Raw genomic sequence first — 16,068 nt, 5'->3', positions numbered from 1 at the left:
AGCTGATCCATTGTTTACTCCCATTATTTGATCCAAGAGTTCAACAGGCACAAAGCTTTTGTTTCAGTAAATTAATGTATAACTGCTTTGTGTCAGCTGTTTCTCTTATGTCGTTTTAATCCCTAAAATAATTTATTTTCTAAAAGCAGGAACAAAACGCCAGCCCAGTGTTTCTATGGTTAGTGAGTGTGATATCTCTCATATGAAAACACTGGCTCCTCTGCAGCTGCATGCAAAACACAACTGATAACCAAACAAGCTGGGAGAGTTCAGCAGCTGGTGCGCACCTGTAGCCATAATGGAAGTCCCCATCACCATCTGTTCTTCTTTTCTGTGATACTGTAAAATGTTGTTGATGAATACTGTAATTCATAAAAGTAACACACAGACATTCACACTGGTACTCTACCTATTCGAGAGCTGCACTTGAGTTTTAAATCAAGGCTGGATCAACCTGCTTGGCCAGGTTGCTAGAAGAAAATGTTGATACCTTCTGTTGCTGTGTTAACCAGCCAAGATAGTGCCCCAAAAAGCGATTTGTTTTTCACTTGTGCTGTGTCTCAGATCGTGCACTTCTGTACTTACACTTACTATTTTGAGTGCATAAGTGCGTTCACACTGAGAAGTATGGAAAAATGCAGTGCACTATGAGTACCCGGATGGTGCACTCAAAACAGTCAAAAAGTTCAGTGTGGAACTATGGACACTTCTCGCCCTAAATGGTCACCATCTTGGCTACGTAGCGGAAAGGGAGGGAGCACTTTTAAAACTGGAAATTGCGACCGTGAACGCTGCATTGTACAAATACATGTGTTTTTTGCACTAAGCACCACTATACTGTTGTCTGGTATAAGCCAGCAGTATGTTTATTGGGTTAATTTAGCAGTCTGTAATGATTTGGTACCACGAACGATAACGCGGATGCTAATGCTAGTTTGCTAACTAGCTAATTTGCGGTCGTCATTTCCGGTGAGTGCACGACGGCACTACGCCAATGAGTACATAGTGCACACAGTACACTACATAGAAGTGTACCAACCGAAGTATGTGATTTGAGACACACCATGAGACTTTGTGGCGTTTCCTGCCAGGATAGTGCCACAAAAGCAGTTGTTTTCTACTGAAACGTTGCTACATTTCCTGCTGTTATGGTGGCGCGAAAAGCAGTTATTTTGGCACCAAGACATTGCTGCATTTCCTGCCGAGACAGTGACATGAAAAGTGGATATTTTTTCACTGAGATGTTGCCACATTTCCTGTTGGTATGGTGCCACCAAGACATCGCTGTGTTTCCTGCTGTGCCACTAAAAGTGTGTATTTTAAGCCAAAACATGATCCTAACCATAACCAAGTGGTTTTTGGGCCCATGACTAATCACACGTTCACCACAGTGTTGTTTGAACGTAAAGACACGTAAAGCTTCAGCGCTACATAATAACATACAAATGTTTTGATAATGCATATACTTATTCTGGTGATCAGGCTGACCTGCTAAAACTGTTATTTGAAATGTGTCAGTCACAAGACAATCCAACATGTGCATACAATAGATCACACTGTCAAAAATAAAAAAAATAATTTGTAGTCTGGTTTGAATTCATAAAATATTTTAAGTAGATTTATTCAAAATCCCAACATCTTTACAAATATTTGACAGCATTTACAGTGCATTTTCTTCCTCTTTCAAGTTTAACAATTCAGTTTATAGTTTTGGCTTACACACAAGGGAGGGACTGTATACTGAATACACTGTAATACATTTAATATTTACAGCCAAAGACACAAGAATAAAGATAACAAAAAAAAAAACCTAATATACATTAAAGTGTACACCAAAGGCGAGAATAAGCAAGTCTTTAAGCGTAAAGTTGTATATCTTATTTTTACATGTCATTTGTCAACATTCAGCTTACAAACTACACAGTTTGTTAGATGGAGGTGGTGTATAAACTGAGGTCTATATAACAGAGACAGAAGAAACATACAAAACAAACGTCACGTGCATTTGGCCCACTATCATGAGAGGAAAACAGGAGCATGGTTTTAAAGTGCTGCCATCTTGGCATTACAGTCGAGGAAACATTTTGCAGATATTTACTGCTGTAGTGCGACGATGTGGTCCTGATGCTGAGAGATGCTATTACCATGGCAACAACAGATACCCCTTTTTACTATCAAGAAAGAGAGTTCATCCTCTCTAAGTTTAACTTAGAGGGAGTGGGGTTGTAATAGACAAAAAATAAATCATTTACACCTGAAGATGTGCTTTACAAACAACCACAGGGTTAACACGGGGTTGAGAAAGTGCTATGTACTTATTTACAATGTGAGGAATGCCATAATAAATGTTTTAATAATTTAAAAACATACTATCTGATATAATTTACATGTACAAAAACTCTTTTGTTATAAAAACATGAAGGTGCAGCTACAAACAGAGATCAGTAATGTCTTCTTTTACCTCTTTATCTTCTCTGAACTTGTGCAAGTGTGTGTGTGTGTCTCACTCTGCCATGTGGTTTGAGCTGGTTGGAAATAGGCAGGATCAGATCAGTTGTCCACGGGTAAATCCCACTGTAAGCCACCGGTTGCCGAAGAGAAATCTGCATTACTGCTGTGACCTGTTGAGTTAACACTGTGCTGGTGCAGTCAGGTGGCCCGTGGCTGTAACGTGTCATGTCTGACATTGAGCCATGGTGTTCTTATGTAACCGCTGACTTTTGAACAGAGAAGCAGATCCACTTACAGACAGACACAGCGGATTCTTTCAGATTTAAAACATCATTATGCTCATGAAGAACACAAAACAAATTGATTCGATTTTTTTCTGAATGCCACAAAAGCAAATTCTGTTTTATTTCTACAAAAAAAATGTCTGTTGTAAAGTTTTCAATATGAAATACTAGTATAAAACAGTCCACCAAAATCTCACTGTGCAAAATCAACACCAGTAGATTGTGCCAAATTTTACAAACCTACGTTGAAAAAAACGTCCCACAACCTTTGTCTCCACAAAGCAATGAGCAGATATTCGATACTTTAGCAACATGTATGAGTCATCTAGGTTCAGGTCTCTATGTGGCTTTATTTGTATCCATTGCCTTTTAGCCACTCTTTCACCTCCTGTAATGTCTATGTTGCTCACATACCAAACAAAATGAGCTAGTGCAGGCGAGCTGATGGCAACAAGCAACCTTTGGACCTGTGCTGATGGAATGAAATCCTATTATGTGTGTTGGATCCCTCAGAGCGGCCGTAGTCATGACCACACAGCTGGTAAATCCAAAGCCCTGCGCTCTTTGGAGCCTTCAAAGTCGTCCTGCTGAGAGCGTCAGAGCGAAGAAGTGAGGGTGTAGGTGGAGAAGGCAGAAAGATCGGATGGGAATGGCAAATATATAGAAAAAGCAAAGTAACTCCTGCTTTGTCTGTTGCTCATGGCTGAGCTTGCAATGTGAGCAAGCAATGAGATAAATCCCCATCTTTAATCCATGACAAAACATTTTCCTGCTCTTCAACTACTTCTGATGGGAACACGTAGTAGAAAATGTTGGGGTGATGATGTTACAGCTCTGGGTGTGGGACTGGAGCGTCAGTCCTTAGTGGCAGGGATCAAAGGGGAGCTCAGTGAGCCCTCCATGCAACTCCACGGCTTCATCGGACCAGGAGATGACATCACCAATGAGGTGGCCTCCGCAGGTCGCCTGGCCATAGATCTCACTGGGCGTCAAGACTCTGGACCAGAACTGGAGATCAGACAACTCTCCAATGAAGGATTGAGTGACGTCAAAGCGGCCTCCCATTGTGTCCTGTGAGGATGAGTAAAGAACAGGTCAAGACTGAAAATGTTGGATGGACCAAATCTTAAAGGAACAACTCAACACAAAAAGCTGTGCATCACTGTAGATTGTTAGGTGTGAGTCACTGAGTGTTGGAGATATTGGCGGCAGAGAGGTCTGCCTTCTCTCCCATATAATGCAATTACATAGCACTTGGCTTGTGGTTCTCAAAGTGCCAAAAAAATACATTTAAAAAATTCAACAGCAATGATTCTTTTAAGAAATCACGACCCAGTTCCTCAAGATAATCCACAGACCTTGTTGTGAGCAGACCATGCAGGATATATTTTCTTTCTTCCAGACTACACCTACCAAACATATCACTGCGCCAATGAAAGCATGCACCTTCTACCAGCTCAACTAGTACCACTGAGCTAACGTCCAGTAACAAGTAGCATAATTAATTACTGACAGTATTTAACCATACTTTTGTTGTCATGCCCCTATTGATTTGAAATGCAACAAACAACCACATCCCTGGATTCATTTTCGTATTTGTATGCATGCACATCACTAAGAATCAAGCTAGCTTGGAAGATGGAAACGCTTACTTTACTTACTACATTCAGCCACTGGAAATGTTCCCACGACTTTGATTTTAACAAAGGGGAAAAATGTGTGTGAAAAACACAACCTCAAACCTCCTGAAACACCTTTTATGATCAACAGCACAACAATGTGAAGCTCGTGGAAATACACCCCACCAAAGGTGAGCCTGTGCCTGTAGCCCTATATTGGCTAACCCTAACCCTACATTGGCTAAACACCCAAAACTGGATTTTAATTGTCGACAGCTGCAGGCTACAAGTGACAAAAACTAAATAAGCTTGTGACTAGATAAGTGCCAGTTGAATTGCCTGTCTCCCAAGATTGTCTTTCCAATTTTCACACTGATTCTTGGGAAAAAAACAGTCACAGGCAACAGAAGAGCCCGAGGTATTATATTGAAGAAAAGGCAGACATCTCTATGGCTAATATCTCGAAATCACACCAAAACAATCTAGCCTGATAAATAGCACTAGAGGAAAAAGATGGGTTTTTGATTTGGGGGCGAACTGTCCCTATAAAACAGAAGCCCTTTTTCACTGCCAGATTTTCAGCGAATGTTGGGGCATTTTGCCGGCAAGCTGTGAGCATTTAGACACACAGAGCCGGATTGGTGAGTTGATCCGAGGTGCCCAATTTTCCGCCTCATAGGGTAGTCATATTGGCGGAACCCTTGGTGGACTGATTGGGCTTTCCTTCAAATTTGCACAGTTCCTGTCTAAAAAGGGCTACAGATTACTGACTTAAGATCGAACTCTAGACGTTATAAAATTATAAAACTAAACTTATAGCTAAATTGAACTGACACTATGGCAACAATTTGTATCACCAATCTTTTTAAAATTCTTGCTTTCTACGTTGTCTGTGCATGGCAACCGTATCTATCTACAGTTTTTATGCATACTGGATCTCTGTCAGAAAGCATGCTTAATGTCTTACCTGCTCCTGGCCCAGGATGAAGATCCCTCCTGGTTTGATGGGGTGCCAGGCTGACAGGTTTTGACCTGAGCCTTTCTTCACCCCGTCCTGGTAGGCCTCCCAGACACCGTCCCGTGTCGTCCATGTCATGCACACATGATGCCACTTCCCATCTGTCATGGTTATGGGCAATGTCACCGCCTAAACACACAGGTGGAGAAAGACAGACAGGTGGCAGAGACAGACATTCCGTTAAAGGTGAGGATGAGGCTGGACCTGACCACCCTGATTAAAGTGCAGACTCCACCCTGATTAATAAGAATTAAATCTCTGATTTAATCATATATGAGCAACCAAACAGAAGGATTTTTCCTTGTTTAGTCAGGAAAGAGATAGCACAAACACTGTCGCCTCTTTTCCCAAAACACCACAGTGACATTGTAGAAAAAAATTTCCTTGGCAAACCTCTATTGGATGACAGTGGGTGTAGGAAAAGTGGATTAGTACAATATGAGAATCTCATAAACTCCTAAAATTAATTGCAGACTGAGATTAATCTGCATTCTGTGTCACTGATCAGTTTGATGATGGCCAAGTGTCTAGTGACTAGAAGAAAGCGAACATGACAGTTTATCCCTCCTGGTATTGTTACTCCTACAGATAATTAGGCCAATCAATTACGATAATGAGATTAATTGCTTTGTTGATTTGTTTGTTGAGCTAACTGCTCACAGTGCTGCGGCCAGGAGGGGAAGAAGACAAGTGTCTGCCTTCCGTTATCAGCTTTTCAGAGAATGAAAGATTAGGAGGCTAATAGAATAATTGAATAATTTGTGTGTCAGCAATCTGTGTAGAAGGTCATAAACATAAAGTGCCAAGAATCAAGAAAATAAGAAGGCCCTTTCTGCAAAATCTTCAAGCTTTGATGCACCAACTCGTTCTCATTCCGAAGTCGTCAAGTACCGCTGCTTTGTCAGTGATTTCAGCCTCAGACACCTGACGCCAAATGCCACCTTTCATGGTGTTATAATACATTGCCAGTCAGCCAGATGGCACTTGTTTTGGCAGTATGATATGCCACAGGACAGCATCAGTTTGAAGTGCTGCTGCTGACGATGTAACACAAGGAGTTGGAAAATACCTATAGGGCGGGTGGAAGGGGTGGTGGTTTGGTCCAACAAACTTTCACCTGAGACCCAGTGTTCACTTCCCCTATGAATGGAGAGCCAAACCATGATCATTTTTTTTCTAAACCTAACCACATGCTTTTGTTGACGTCCTGATGTTGCTTGCAGCATCCCGGAATGTCAACAGCAGACGCAGGAGGATACCTAGCGAGTAATATACGGACAAAGCGGCGATGTGACAACTTGGGATGAGAACATGTTGGATGCAAATACAAAGATAAGTAACCTTTTCGGAAACATTACCTGCTTTGAAATCTCAAATTTCCTTAACTTTAGCAGTGAAATTTCAGCTAAAAATGTCTTAACCAGGTGTCGTGGTAAAAGACAACAACTTTTTCGTGACACTATGGGTCGCTAAAAGATACCCACATTTGGTGACTAAAAACTCGCTGGAAGCGCAGCAACAGGTCGATTAACCTGTCACATCCTCCTCCTCATCATTATCATCCACCTGAGTATTACTGTCTAACCTGCTGAAAGTAGGCTATCTGAGTTATGAAATGATACTATGTGCCCTGTTCTTCTGTTTTTTTTTTTTGTTTTGTTTTTTTGCATTGCCTCTTGGTCAGATGACTCTCAGATTTTAAATATGTGCTATTTCTGACAAAAAAATATGGACGTGAGCAAAGGCCTTAACAAGTTACTTAGAACGTGAAATGGCAAATATGCTGAGTTTGAAGTCACTGTCCTCTCCTTGTACCTCTGACCTCCACTCCACAGTCTGTCAGTCTAAGCTGTGACTATCACACCTCACTGTGTGAAGAATTCGCAAACTTTGGGGCAAGGCTGTGAGAACTGCATGGGTTTCCTAAAGCCCAGAGAAGCAGCTTTTTGACTGGAAAATCCCCTTTTAACAACTTCATAGCGGATTCTTAGTCTTTAATCCTTTTATACACAGTAGCACCACTGTTTCTGTACCAGAATCAGCTGGAACCACCTCACACAAAGGAGATATGTGTCAACTTAACAATTTCATTTGTAAAAGCCTCAACAAAGAGTTTTAGTGTCCAAATCTGTGCTTCTCAGCATTTACAGGCTCTTGATACTGTGCGTTACTTTTTTCTTTTAATGCTTTTACCTTGTCGTTGATTAGCAGCTCCATGGGGTTGCTGCCCCATTCAATGAGCACCAACTCATTGGCTTGTCCAGCTACAGCATAGGAGAAGGGAGTACCGAGGCCCGGACCAGCACCTGCCTTCAGCCACAGGCAGATGGTCATGGCAAAGATCTCGTTGACAACCGACCGCTTCATCCTGGCGTACATGTAGTTAGTCTTCATGGGGAAGTCGAGCAGGAAAGCGTTGGGACTCTTTAGCTTCTTGTGGATTCCTGGTGAGACGGAGGGTGCAGAATTTAGATTGAGGTCATTCATTGCTGGAGTTACTACTGTATATCCTATCTGGCACTGTTGTTCAAAGAAACAAAGTGTTCTGTCATTAATATTAATGCTACAAAATGCAAGTTAGATAAGAAGATATAGAATGGTCAAAGAAATTTGACAGCTTGCCACCATTAATGCTACATGTCTCTGCTGTCCATCTGGTGTTTGGCGTTAGTGCCTCAACCTGTCAGCAATTTAAAAAATGTTATTGTTTTGAGGTCCATGTTCAGCAGGCAGGTAAAGGACTGTCAGATCTACAAGCCACATGCCACCTGCACAATCATCCGCACAAAAACAAGCTAGCCAATGTTATGCTAACTAAATGCTAATAAAATTTTGCTAATTGTGCAGAATTAATCTAATGATCTCTGGTGTTACTCTACCTTTGTGTCTGACTGTAGGCCTTATATGCTACATTTGGTGTTTTGAACTTTGTTCACTGTGTTGTGTTTTGTGTTAGTTCAGCAGTTCTTTTTGACGCAGTAGACAGTCAGTGAATAGCACTCTAAGGGGCCGTACACATGCCACGTATTTTGTGCCCTCAAATTCATTGTTTTCAATGTAGTGCAGGGCTGCCAGAGCTTAAGACGTATAATAGCACCACACACTTATAAACAGCATCTGGACGAAGATCATCTCTGCACTCAGGATTTCAGGTGAATAGGCTATGATCGTTGCCTGTTAAGGTTGCTTAGCAACCTCAGGCGCAGCCTACCGCCAGGTTCTTGAAAGCTGATACAAAAAGGCACAAGAGTAGCACCGAGCGCCAGACCTCGCATTTTCCACGTGGTTTAAGATGCAGCATGTGTCCGGCCCCTTACCCTTCCAAAATGGCCAGCTTACGGTTGATGACAATATTTTTCATTCCCTGTAAGTGTTAACGGACCTGCAAGGTTTCATTTTTGACTTGTAATTATTTTTTAAGTAAACTGTGGCCTCTCATCTAAGTTTAATATTGGCTAATGACCACAGCACAAGTTTACGGTTACATGGAAGGCAGCACTGTACAATTGCTTTTTGTATGTACCGTGGTCATTGTTGCCGTGATGCAGTTGGCTGAGCACCGTTTCCAGTTTGCTGTGCCCTGCGCCTCGCAACGCTGTTTCCTTGCTGCCATTGGGAAGCCTCCGTGGGTGGTGATCGTTACCATGGTGGCTGTCATGATGGTCGTTGCCGTGATGATTATCATGGTGGTCATCATGGTGGTCATCATGGTGTCCAGGTCCATGGTGATAGTCACGGTGATCATCGTGATGACTGCTACCATGGTGATCATCGAGGTGACCGTGGTGGTCATAGTGATGATCATCATGGTGGTCATCATAATGGTCATCACGGTGGGTGCTGTGATGGTTACCATAGTGACCACGTTGCCGGCTGTGGTGCCAGTCGTAGTGGTGATCGTGATGGCGGTTATAGTGACTGCTGCGATGACTGTTCCTGTGGCTACCGTGGTGGCTGTTGTGGTGGCTGTCGTGGTGGTCGTCACGGTGACCATTACTGTGGTGGTCATCGTGGTGGTCATCGTGGTGACCGGCACCATGGTTGTCGTTGTGGTGGTCGTCATGGTGGCCGTTGCCATGGTGGTCATCGTGGTGGTCATCGTGATGGTCGTTGTGGTGGCTACTACCGTGATGGTCATCGTGGTGGTCATCATGGTGATCATCATGGTGGTCGTTATGGTGACCGTAGTCATGGTGATCTCGGTAGTAGCTGTGCAGCTGGTCCTCGAGGGCGGTGATCTTCCGCTGGAGGAGTTCCCTCAGGGAGCTGGAGTAGGAGCTGGAGGAGTTCCTGGCCTGCAGAAGCACAAACACATCAGTCAGGATTTCTCACAGTGTGAAGCAAAACAGGCCCTGACTCTGCTCTGTAGGCTTCAGTTAACACATGAATGTTATAGAATAAATCTAAAAATGGTGTTACAAGTACACATGTCCACTGGTCAAGCAATTAAAGGACCCATTTGCCAGGATGTTCTTATCATTTTCCTACAAAATGTAATGCACCCAAATTCATGCTTATCCCACGTAATCCTGAGCCAGCAATTCGTGAAGAACCCATGTATTTTGGAAGGCTACGGTTGCGTGACCAGTGCACTGACTGCAGTAAACAAGGAAGCCATCCTGAGCGGTCTTGTAAGGAGGCAGGTTGGGGTGGTAGATGGGTCACAAATGCATGGACTTTCCACCAGGACTTTACCCACGAGATGCGTGTTAGGAGCATCAGTGAATTTTAAGGTATGTCCTCACCATGTTTCTTTTCCTAAATCTAACTACAGTAACTTTTCTTGCCCAAACCTAACCTCCATAACCTTATGTTAAATATGTAACTTTAAGTTATTTGTAGTATTTGTGGGGCAGTAATTTGTAGGATATCAGATGAACCATTCTATAAGGATACGTTGCAATGGCATACATGTTCCATATACTAGTTTACCCTATATATTTACCGACTCTTTATAATAATGATTAATTAAACTTTAATGAGTGGTTTATTAACCATATAACAAGGTATCAGAATCATCAGTTACGTTTTTAAATGTTTGTAGACAGTTAACAAACCAATACTTAAAGATGTTTTATGTAACTTTGGAAAAAGATAACTGATTATTGAGTCATTCCCGTGTCGTCACATACACATGCTTTGGTTTGGTGGTTCTGTCCGACTACTACTAGTATATAAAAAACCTTATTACATGTGCAACAATCAATTGGTAAAATACCATAAATCATAGCATTACTAGAAAGTCATAAACATTATTAATTATCATTTTCATTGTAAACTAAAGTTGTATTAACTATTAATTTGCCATTTATTAATTATGGTTATTATAAAGTGTTACTGGCAGTATTTATTTTTTGAACACACCACTGCTATCTTAGTCTTTATATAGTTCAGTAGATAGTTCCTACCATAGAAATACTTTCATCATCATCAAATCTTCACCATCTTTACTATAATCATCATTGTCAACATCCTGCAAAGATCTCTGAATAGTAATAATTTGTATACCAAAATATTGATTGAAAACAAGTCAAATGTATACATGTTTAAATGTTTTAGAAATAAAAAAACACTGTACACATACATAAACTGCTTGATTTAGACTGTTACAAACAAAAAGTATAAATTTCACAAAGAAATTCCAGCTCAAGTAAAACCGAGGTTGAACTCTAATGTTTCACTTATAAGCCATCATGGACAGGAAGTCCTAAAAATGACCTGACAAATGAACAATGTTGATGATATGCTGATTAAGATGCAGGGCACAAAAAAGCTAGTAAGTGGACCATGAGATGGTGTTGTTTTTTTTAAACACTACTTTCCAAGGTCAAGAATGACGAATCAAATTTAACAAGCTTTGAGCTTAAAAAAAATTACTACATTAAAGAGTCCAAAGTCCTTTGCAGTAAATTTGCAGCGAATAAAAAAGAATTATGGAATGACATTTAAACTTGCAGGGGAATAGTTTCCGCCCCTCCTCTCCCTTGCTCATCCTTGTCTTCCTCACCAGCAAATCCGGCTTTGTTCCCTGCCAGTGCACGCCACGATTAATAGCCTCGTCAGGGAGGATGAAGCTAATTGAAGGTGAGGCTGGCTAGCGCCCTTCGGCGCGTGGCCAGAGGCTGGTGGCGTAGACATCCTGTTAGAGGAGGGAGTGACGGAAAGTAAATCCTGGCTCTGCCTTTGTTTTGTCTCACACCTTCGAGGGAGATTGGAGGGGATTTTTGGCAACACTTTCCCTGAGCGTAGCCTCAGACCACCTGCACTGATAGTGAGGCTTTCGCAGACCAGCAGGCAGCAGGCTTTTAGTCTTGCAATGTGACACCAGCATTGTTAAATGTTGTAACAAAAGTGAGACAGCAAAACCCCATGTATTTCCTGTTGTAGGTGCTACAACACAGTTTACAGCTCACATTGTGCAATGTCTACAAATTCAGAAAGACCTACATTTTGGGAGAGCCACTTCCAGTTAGCACTGATTTGGTGCTTTGTTGGGCTCACGCTGAATGAAATTAACTTTTAAAGTGTTTTTTAGAAATCTGGATTAATGGTTCCCAATCTTTTTGGCATACAAAGTAGACTTACTTGGCATGGTTTCCACAGCGGATATAGACCCTTAAGGTGCGGTCAGCCATTCTAAGCCAATACATTTTTGTTATTTTAACAAATATCTCCTTACAATCAGCGAGCTGTCTGTTCTGTGTGTGGGTTAGGGGGTAAGGGTTAGGGGTTAACACAACCCTGGCTCTGTAAATGGGAAATAAACAAATGCCGGCTACTCTCCCTCTTTAATGTCCTCGCCCATGAGGTATGGAGCTACACCATGATAGCAATGAAATAAAATCAGAGATATTACAAGAGGTCCTGAAGGAGCACTGTTTCGTTTGGGTTTTAAGTTCAAACATTAACAATCTTTCTCCAGAATCACTGACTCCACCTTAATCTCATGGTGATAGGGATAAATAAACTGACCAAATAACAAATAACAATACTGTGATCTGATGATCTAGAGGATTCTCAGAGAGGCTAGTACCTTCCCTCTATCTCCACTAAGCTTCACTCCAACATGTGATGGTTGAACATAGGGGTTGCTTTAGGTCAGGGGTGAGGGCTAATCTTAGAGCAGCTCCCTGTGTGAGCTCAGGCTTGGCCACTGATATCCAACAGAGAGATGGAGAGCCGGAACAGCCCTGAGAGGACATTAGCCTCCAATGGCTCTGAGACAACAGGCCAGCCAACAGCTGTGATATTAGCTCCGAAAGTGTTGTGTGTCAGACAATGCCTGATGGATGGTTCTTGATGTGTGCGCGAGACGTATCTCCACCAACTTTTGACACTTACCTAAAATGTTTGTGTTTATTCCAAAGCTATAGATACCCAATTAAAAGTAGTATTGTTTAGAAATCAAAATATTTCAAAACTGAAAATATGAATTATTAATGAAAAATGGCCTTGTAATGCCATGAACACAAACAGCATCCTATGGGTTACCATGTCTTCATGAATCATATCTTTCTTACTGTATTTTGGCAGCTGACATCACTGGCAGCTGATTCAGCGGCTGAGCTTGTGACACTTAATGACGCAAGACATGACCCCAATTAAGTCAAACCTTTGATAGGCTTCCACCTCCCTGCAGACTGTTCAGTCTCTCCTTGCAGACACATTACTAAGCATGTCAAAATGTTCGTATCGTGCAGGCTTCCTTCGGGAGCTCTTACAGATTGTTTACCCTTTTCACCTGAAATATTACAGGTTTAATTACAGCCATATGAATATCTTCAGATAGGAGACAGTGCTGTTCCTTTCTATCCCTGCAGCGTTCTTGTATAGTTAAAAGAAGAAACTCTTCTAAAAAAAAAAAGGTAACAGCATCTGTGGGAGTCAGTTTGGATCACTGAACTTGAGAAAGAGCAGAACCCCGGGGCAATAATGTAATCTTGATAAAAATATATTAGGCATTTGACTTCTTTGAATGGTCGTTTGACTCTGAGTTGCTTACAAAATATTTGGTACTAAACTATACTTGTCTGTGCTGCTGTATTCTGTGTCCTCCAGTGTACTATGTGTGTTTATATGTACATGCCTGACCGTGTTCTTTCCCAGGGTTATTGACACTGATAAATTGGTGTATTAAACACAATAACTTGTTGTTTTTTTTAAATGTATCTTTCTATCATCCTAAATATCGAATATTTCATAGAGGCGCCTCTATACATTTAGTCAACTGAGTATGATGGCCTCACAGCCTGATGTTTGTTTCTTTTGTGCTGTGTATAATGTTATATATATTTTTTTAATTTATTTATTTTTTCTATTTTGTATTGTCACGGTCGTATTGGTCATGTGACCTGTTTGGAGCTTTAAAAATGGCGTTCTACAGCTGTATTTCTCAGTCTGAAGAAGTGCACCTGTGGCCCGAAACGTCACTCCAGGATGGTGGAATAAATGCACCTAAAGGGAGCTGAAGAGTGCGGACTTTTCTTTGTCTTTTCTTCTTTGAATGGTCCACATACAGTTAAATAAGTTAACAAAAAACACTACCTTGTGGCAGACCATAGATTGCTTTCTTGTGATTTCTGTTTTCTTTCAGAACTTTCTACATACTTCAACTCTCTTGGCGGCTCCTTATTTTGTAATTCAGAGCTTCCCGTGACAGTTCAGCGCAATGTTCCTTCCAAATCAAGTTCTACGTTCCCTCAGCCCTATGTTCCCTTATGAACTTTTTTTCATTCCAATTAGGCTCTATGTTCCCGCAGCCCTGTGTTTTTTCATAAACCTTTTTTTCTCCATTTCAAATTAGGCCCTACTTTCCTGCATTAATTGTTTTCATCTCAAATTAGGCCCTATATGCCCCAATGAACTGTTTCCATCCCAATTAGGCCCTATGTTCCTGCAGTCCTGTTTCTTCTTGAACTTTTTTCATCCCCAGTCAGGCCTTACATTTTCTCAGCCCAGTGTTCCCCCATGAACTGTTTCCATTTCAAATTATACCCTATGTTCTTTTAGACCCATGTTCCCTGATTAACTTTTTTACATCCAATATTAGGCCCTGTGTTCCCTCAGTCCTATGTTCCCTCGTAAACTTTTTTCCATCCCAAATGATGCCCAGTGTTCCCCGAGTCTTATTTTCCCTAAGCATCAGAGCTGGTACTTCTATAACTGGGTTATAGGTTAGGGTTGCCCATATGATAAGATGTCTATAACTTTTTGAGAAATAATGCTAAGACTAGAAGAGACACAAACAAACAAACAAACATACAAACAGATTGATAAGACATTATGTCGTTGGCCGAGGTGCTGATATGTGTGAACACAGGGCTGAGGGAACATGGACACACTCCGCCAGTTACACAAGATGTTTTCATTTACATTCAGTTGTCATACAACTGCTGCACAAAGTCCCCTTTAAATTAGTCTTGAATAGTTATCTCCAACATGGCCTAGCAGAATTAAGCTCTTAAACAGTTCAATCCCTGTCAATACCTAAGTTTATTTAAAAAAGACACCATGCATGTAACAAGTTAAAACTGACTGTTTTCCCAGAGCATCCAAAACTGACATTAGCGGGTACTCAGAGCTTCATAGTTTGATACATAGGGCCACTGATAAGTGTTGGTATTTGTTAAGTTGGGACTGAGAATGTGTTGGCACAAGCTACCAAAATGGTGGAGCTCCAAACCTCAAAAATATCCATCCATCAGTGCATATATTTCCTGGCATTGGTCAAAACTTGCCAGTTTTGGTTGTTAAGTGGTTAATCCCCACCGGTGACACAAAATGTTCTGTTTCTGAGCATGCATTGTGGATCTTTGCACTCACCTGTAAGCTCTCCAGCCTCTCCTTCAGAGTCTGCAGTGTTTTGCCTGTCTGTTCAGGGGAGAAGGAGCTGTGCTTTCCATATGAGGAGCCCTTCCTGTGGTGGGGGTCGGACCTGTGGCTGCCGTGGGGGTAGTGGTGATCGCTGCTGTGATATGCTGAAGGCCCGTGGTGTGAAGATGAGGGTGAATGGTGGTTGCTGTGATGACCGTGATGGTCATCATGGTGGCCGTCATGATGATTATCATGATGGGTATCATGATGGTTGTCGTGGTGATCAGTGCTATGGTGACCACCAAAGCCTTCACACAAGGTGAGTTTGGCTGTCAGCTCCCTGATGGTCTCCCGCTGGTCAAGGATGGTCTCCTTTTGCCTCACAAGGCTCTCACGCAGGTGTAAGATGGTGGCTTTGGCTTCGTCAGACATCATGCCTCTCCGGCTACTGCCATTGTGGCCATTTGTGTGGCCATTAGTACTCGTTGGTCCATGGGGCACACTGGGTGGGGAATAGCAGCTGGGGTCTGCTTCTGGGGGAATTGGGGTGCAAACAAATTTGGGGCTAATGCCATAGTCATATTCTATGCCAGGCATGCTTCCTGTTGCTGCTGCACATGACAGGAAGTAGTAGCAAATTAGAGAACGTAGAGGGAAGAAGGGGAGGATACACCCCAGAGAAGCTCCAACCCATTGCTGGTGTCTTGCAGAAAGAGGCATGAGGCTCAGAGGACTGACATCTCTGGCCATTTTTGGCCTGAGTCCAAATTATTCCTTGACAAATGACACTCCCTCGAGGCCTTAGCTTCGTTGTGACCATGAATGGAGGTCATATGCTTTGAATTGAAAGGTAGTGGGGCAAAGCATGTCAACAGCAAAATCC

The 16,068-nt window shown here is 42.0% G+C and overlaps 1 protein-coding gene across 1 annotated transcript; it reads right to left on the bottom strand.

The window, feature by feature from the left end:
* Window positions 1-3,596: 3,596 nt before the first annotated feature.
* Window positions 3,597-15,782, bottom strand: si:dkey-14o18.2 (neuronal pentraxin-1). The gene is made up of 6 exons (XM_050035216.1): window positions 15,195-15,782; window positions 9,364-9,667; window positions 8,896-9,102; window positions 7,566-7,816; window positions 5,322-5,501; window positions 3,597-3,806 (listed from the first exon to the last, which is right to left on the bottom strand). The coding sequence occupies exons 1-6, from the start codon at window positions 15,780-15,782 to the stop codon at window positions 3,597-3,599; spliced, it is 1,740 nt and encodes a 579-aa protein (XP_049891173.1).
* Window positions 15,783-16,068: the final 286 nt, after the last annotated feature.

Source organism: Epinephelus moara, chromosome 22 (assembly GCF_006386435.1).
Source record: "Epinephelus moara isolate mb chromosome 22, YSFRI_EMoa_1.0, whole genome shotgun sequence".
In the NCBI taxonomy this organism is placed as follows: Eukaryota; Metazoa; Chordata; class Actinopteri; order Perciformes; family Serranidae; genus Epinephelus; species Epinephelus moara.
The sequence above is the reverse complement of the archived record's forward strand: the minus strand, read 5'-3'. Positions and strand labels throughout refer to the sequence as shown.